Genomic DNA, 6,469 nt, shown 5'->3' on the forward strand with positions numbered 1-6,469 from the left:
CCCATTCTTTCTCTCATTCTCTTTCCTAATGTTCCTAGTGCTAGTGACTCACCTCCTTTATAGGTTTATTAGTGCAAAAAGAAGGTTGGACAGCCGAGTGTAAATTCCAATACTCCAGATGATTCACTTCCTCCATTGCTGCCTTCCTCTGGTGAAGCTCCTCCCTCTCTGCCTGATGACTTACCAATTTCTCAAAGGAAAGGTACACGCTCTTACACTAAAAAATCTATGGTTGTGTATCCTATTGATAACTTTGTTTCCTTGTCTCATCTTCCCTCGACCTTCCATGGTCTTACCCTGTCACTTTCTACTAACCCTATTCCCCGCACCCATAATGATGCCCTACGTATCCCTGGATGGAAAGCTGCCATGGATATAGAAATGGATGCTCTCTTGAGTCGTGGTACTTGGAGTCTAGTAGATTTACCTCCTGGTAAGGATTTGGTGAAGTGTCGTTGGGTGTACACTGTTAAGTACCACTCTGATGGCTTTGTTGAGCGGTTGAAAGCCCGTTTGGTTGCCAAGGGGTATACTCAGACATATAGAGTTGATTATTTTGAGACCTTCTCCCCGGTTGCTAGACTGAGCTCTGTTCGTCTACTTATTTCTCTTGCTGTCAATTTTGATTGACTCTTGTTTCAGTTGGACATCAAGAATGCTTTCTTATATGGTGATCTATAGGAAGAGGTGTATATAGAGCAACCTCCTGGTTATGTTGCTCAGGGGGAGAATAAAGGTCGTGTGTCGCTTACACAAGCTATCTATGGACTTAAACAGTCCCCTCAGGCATAGCTTGACAAGTTCAGTGCTACCGTAGTTACTTGTGGATTTTCTTAGTGTTATTCTGATCATTATGTCTTTGTTCGTCGCAGAGGTGATAAACTGGTGGTATTGGTAGTTTATGTTGATGATATTATTTTTATTGGTAATGATGAGGCAAGAATTTCTGAAGTGAAGGCTTATCTATAGCAACACTTTCAGACCAAGGACTTGGGCCAACTTCACTATTTTCTTGGGATTTAAGTGATCCGATGCAAGAAAGGGATCAGTCTGTCTCAAAGGAAATATGTGTTGGACCTTTTATTTGATACTGGTATGCTTGCATCTAAACCTGTTGATATCCCTATGGATCCTTACCAAAAGTTTGGGGTTAATGATGGCGAACCTCTCCAGGATGTGCATCAGTGAACGAGTTTGATTGGCAAGTTTATTTATCTTACTGTGACTCATCCTGACATCTCCTATGCTGTTGGAGTCCTCAGTCAGTTCATGCAGTCTCCTCAGAAAGTACATTGGGACGCGGTTGTTCGGGTTCTTCGCTACCTAAAGGGTGCTCCTGGAAAAGGGTTGATCTATCGTCCTAATCGGCATATGGAACTAGTTGGCTATTCTAACGTTGATTGGGCTGGCTCTACTAGTGATCGTAGGTCCACTACGGGTTATTGCGCGTTTGTTGGAGATAATCTGGTTACATGGCATAGTAAGAAGCAGATTTCCATTGCCCGATCTAGTGCCAAAGAAGAATACAAAGCCATGGCTCATACCACTGCTGAGTTGATGTGGCTCCGGTCTTTACTCTTGGAGTTGGGATTTCCAATGACTAAGCCTATGAAGATGTATTGTGACAACCAAGCTGTGGCGTACATTGCTAGTAATCCGGCCTTCCACGAGAGGACCAAACACATTGAGGTGGACTGCCACTTCGTTTATGATGCTGTTCTAAAGAAGTTGATTGAGACCCCTTTGGTTCCTTCATCTTATCAGTTGACTAACATGTTTACCAAGTCTCTTTTTGCTCCTAGTTTTTGTAATAGTTGTACCAAGCTGAGCATGGGTGATGTGTATGCTCCAACTTGAGGGGGAGTGTTGAGTTTAGCGCTAGTCCCGATAGGGGTTTTGTGCTAATTCCCAGACCGATAAGGGCATTTCTGTCCTATCGGTTTTAGTTATTGTGTTAGGGTTCTGCCGTATGGTTGTGCCGTTGTGGGGGTATTTTTGTACTCTTTTTTATTTGTGTTTTATTATATAAAACAGAGACTAACCTACGATCATTCTATTCTGGACTGATTGCAGGTTACTCCTCTTTTTGGGAGTCTTTCAATCGCATCTCTCTCTCTCTTCTCTTCTTTTCTCTTTTCTCTAGTTTGATTACAGGTATCTGAGATTGTAACAAAGGGTATACAAAAATTTGGTTACAAGCAAAGCCAGGCTGATCATACCTAGTTTTTCAAACATTAGGGGAATAAGGTTATTGGTACTCATCGTGTATGTTGATAATATAGTGGTTACATGTAGTGATGATACAAAAATCCCCAAGGTAAGAGCCCAATTAGCCAATGAGTTCGAGATTAAGGATTTGGGACCTCTCAGATACTTCCTAGGAATAGAAGTTGCCCGATCTAGCAATGGTATCTTTATTTCCCAGAGGAAGTATGTGCTAGACCTTCTCAGTGAGACTGGCATGCTCAAATGTAAACTGACATAAACTTCTATTGAGGTCAATCATCATCTCAGTGGCAAGGGTGGTGATCCGGTAGATAGAGAAAGCTAACAGAGACTTATTGGAAGATTGATATATCTCTCTCTCATACTCAACTAGATATTTCTTATGTTGTAGGGATTGTTAGCTGGTTCTTACATGAGTCATAGACTGCTCATCTCGATGTAGTATATCGGATTTCGAGATATTTGAAATCAGCCCCTGGAAAGGAATCATTTTTTTCAACGATGACAATTTGAAGCTAGAAGCCTTTACTGATGCTGCCTGGGCTGGTTCCATAATGATCGGCATTCTACTTCAGGATACTACACATCTCTTGGAGGAAATCTAGTCACTTAGAGGAGCAAAAAGCAACCAGATCCAATGCAAAAGCAGAATACCGAGCAATGGCACACAGAGTCTGTGAGCTTGTGACCTAGGGGTGACTGTTGAAGGGCCTATGAGACTCTATTGTGATAACAAGGCTGCAATCAATATAGCTCATAACCCGGTCCAGCATGATAGGATCAAGCATATTGAGATTGACGGACACCTCATCAAAGAGAAGCTCGAGCAAGGCTCAATTTGCATTCCGTTTGTTACCTCCGACTCTCTGAGAATCAGTTAGTTGTATTCACAAAGGTTTTTAATTGTAAGGTGTTTCATCCTATTGTATGCAAGTTGGGCTTGAGAGACATATATACACCAACTTTAAGGGGAGTGTCAATGTCTAGATTCATTGTTTGTGTCTAGGTTTGATGTAAGTTAGGATAAGGACTGTGACTCAACCTTACCTAACATATCATATTATCATGTTTGTAATTCCTTCTATAAATAAAGGTTGCCTCTGTCAATTTAGACAAGACAAATCATTCTCTCATTTTGTGGCTCTCAACTGTTTCTGTTGCACTATCATAGGCACTCTAGTTGAATAGGAAGTATTATCGTTAAAACACCTTCAATGCTTCAGCACACCATAGATATCAGGCAACAACTCTACAAGGGTTGTGCACCACGTGGCTACTGCAGTCCCTGTTGACAAATACTGTTGACAAATACAGTCACGCTCATCACCAACATGCACTTTCCAAAATCACTAAAATCAAGCACGGACTGTGGTAGATTGCACATTCATAAAAATGTATGAGCATCACTAAGTTTTGAACTTGAAATAAGCAGAACTCAACTTTGGGTCTATACAGACCATGCTGTAAATCTGTCTTAGAAAACACTGTGTCGATCACTACACAGTGGTTTCAGGTGAAACCACCTTTGGTTGAAAAAGAGAAAAACAATTCAGATAGCACCAATTAGGGTCAAACATGTCAGCACTCTAACTGGACCGATTTCATACCTTCAGATTTTTTTGTTATATTTGAAGAGATGTTATAAACTATAATAACAGCTGATTTTTCATTTATTAAACTTGATCAAAACCAATCTAAAATTCATGTTCATATACCTCCTAGTGATGGTTGAGTCAAACTCCAAACTTGCCAATGCAACTATGGCTCTTTAGCCATATGGACTGACAAAACTATTTAAATTAAGCCTCCTTATTGGGTTTACTTTCTCCTTGCTCTGGTACCAAGTTGCTTTGGATTGACCGGGTAGCTTAGGAGGAGGATGATAAGAAGGAAAAGAAGGCAGGAGAAGTGAGAAGAAAAGGTGAGATATGTGTATGTCAGCCATACCCCTCACCCTGACATATTGCAATATAATACAAATTGACTAGAACGCCTCGGGTTCTATTATATATACTTCCCTTTTACATCCTTTCATATAAACACATCAACATGTACATAAAGTACTATTACTTCATGGAACAGATCAGCTCTGAAATAGAGACCCGTGCCGTGCCCTTTTAGACCGATCATCTTGTTCACATACATTTGTCTATCGACTCATTTTCACTTAAAAATTAGTCATGGTCAAAATTTCTAGTATCTCAGTTAGCTTCATTTTAATGGTTCTGTATGCAGGTGGGGATGGCTGCAACCCTTGCAGGAGTGTGTCAGGTACCTCTTACTGCAGTTCTCCTCTTATTTGAGCTGACACAAGATTATCGGATAGTTCTACCCCTGCTGGTTGCAGTGGGGTTGTCTTCTTGGATTGCATCTGGACAGACAGGGGAAAGGAGTTCTGATGACAAGAGAGCTGTCTTAGAAGGAAAGGCTGGCCTGAGGGAACAACCTGAAATAACTCTTTTGGATTCAAGTATGCCATCTTCTGGTTCTTCACTTTCTGGGGAAGCATATCTTCAAACTGACCTGTGTGAACTTGAGAGTTCACTCTGTCCAGATGACTCTGTTATTGAATCCAAAGATTTAATCGCAAGGATTTTTGTTTCACAAGCCATGCGAACAAGATACGTGTGCATCCGAATGAGCACTTTGCTGACAGATACAGTGACACTCATGCTAGCAGAGAAGCAGTCTTGTGCAATGATAGTCAATAATGACAACTTCCTGATTGGATTCCTGACTCTTGGAGACATTCAGGAGTTCAGCAGATTAGCTGAAATAAGAAATGGGCAAACTGAGGTACACACTGTCCAATTCTGAAGACTAAATATCAACTCAAAATTTGTTTTGCTGATTTGATTCAAAGCAACTCAATCCCCGCAACTTCCTATGGCTGGGATGCTTAGATATGAAAAAGGATATGGATCTAATGCAGCCAATGGAAATATGACACTTCATTTCCCACAATCCTAGACACCAATACTGATGGAAGTTTACTATAGGAAACACTACCATGCTTGAGTTTGGATTGTATCTTTTAACAACTTTTGAACTACAATCTAACCTTCTGTTTTTGCATATCAGCTGTTTGCTTGACTAGCTTTGTGTATCAGGTTCAAAAGCTTCCAGTATCTGAATTGTGCCGTTTGAATGGCGGGAAATGTATTGTCCTTTGTACAGCAACGCCAGACATGAATCTTCTCTCTGCACTTACATTGATGAATAAGCATGGTGCGAATGAAATTCCAGTTGTTTCGGAACATGTGGAAGATCACAGTGGGTACCCAATTGGTCTCTTGGACAGAGAATGTATCAGTCTCACTTGCAGGCATTCTTACCTACTTCTCTTATTGGTGTTCTATAGAATTACTGTGTATTATTGTGCCTGGTTTGTGGGCGTGCTGGACCCTCCTTTCTCTTTTTTTTTTTTTGTAGTGGTAGTTTAAGTTTGACCACTTACAAAAGAAAGCATGTTTTTTATTGTGCCGTACCCATTTCTGTTCCTGTGACAGGTAACTGACCCGTTTTCTTTTTTCCGTGGCTCACCTTTGCATTTTTTTAATGTAGAGCTGTAGCAACCAGAGAATTTCTGTGTCTGTCCTCTGTACCTGGAAGGCAGCGACCTAATACTTCGGTGGATGCACTGTGAAGTGAAGCCTCTGTGTCTGAGCTTTTTGCAATTCTCTGCATCTTAATAGAAATTTGGGCGTGATGTTCAATCAAAAATCCAATTTATGCAGCTGACCATGCCTATGCGGTAAGTGTTCCTCTGAAATAAAGGTCAAGTGGTTTTCTGTTGAGAATGTTAAGGTCCTTGTTATTAGCGAATCAACTGCTGCTTTGTTGTTGGGCTTATGCAAGTTCGTGTTCAGTGTCAGTGCAGCGACGCAGGCTTTGCCGGTTCCTCTATTAGTTAGCCTGATAGCCCTTCTTGCTGCAGCAAATATTTCTACAGTATTGTTCTTAAATGAGGAAGACAGAATGCTTGATGTGAAAGGTGGAGATGCTTGTTTTTTCAATCTATCCTCCCGAAAAAAAGGAGCTGGAATCCTTTTTTGGCTCAGTTTGGTTGCCGGTTTAGGAAGTGAAATCTCTGTTGAAAAGAAAAGATGAAAGTTTTATAATTCAGATTATGTAACCTAAACCTAAAACTTTTACCATATTTGGCAGTTATATTTCTCACATGTAAAATTCATTTTACTTTTCAAATCAGTGGAATCTTATTGTATTGTTTTTTTCGGTACAA

The 6,469-nt window shown here is 40.6% G+C and overlaps 1 protein-coding gene across 3 annotated transcripts; it reads left to right on the forward strand.

Annotated features, from left to right (window-relative positions):
* Positions 1-651: 651 nt before the first annotated feature.
* LOC122068959 (chloride channel protein CLC-e-like) lies at positions 652-6,469 on the forward strand. 3 transcript variants are annotated; one of them, XM_042632866.1, is made up of 4 exons: positions 2,123-5,022; positions 5,337-5,551; positions 5,791-5,980; positions 6,096-6,469. In XM_042632866.1, the coding sequence occupies exons 1-3, from the start codon at positions 4,456-4,458 to the stop codon at positions 5,870-5,872; spliced, it is 864 nt and encodes a 287-aa protein (XP_042488800.1). In that variant the 5' UTR covers positions 2,123-4,455; the 3' UTR covers positions 5,873-5,980; positions 6,096-6,469. The 3 variants fall into 3 exon arrangements, with proteins under 3 accessions (XP_042488799.1, XP_042488801.1, XP_042488800.1); XM_042632867.1 differs by lacking the exon at positions 6,096-6,469 and having other exon boundaries at positions 656-5,022; positions 5,337-5,532; positions 5,791-5,932; XM_042632865.1 differs by lacking the exon at positions 6,096-6,469 and having other exon boundaries at positions 652-5,022; positions 5,337-5,927.

The sequence above is a fragment of the Macadamia integrifolia genome, unplaced genomic scaffold (genome assembly GCF_013358625.1).
Source record: "Macadamia integrifolia cultivar HAES 741 unplaced genomic scaffold, SCU_Mint_v3 scaffold500, whole genome shotgun sequence".
Taxonomy (NCBI): domain Eukaryota; kingdom Viridiplantae; phylum Streptophyta; class Magnoliopsida; order Proteales; family Proteaceae; genus Macadamia; species Macadamia integrifolia.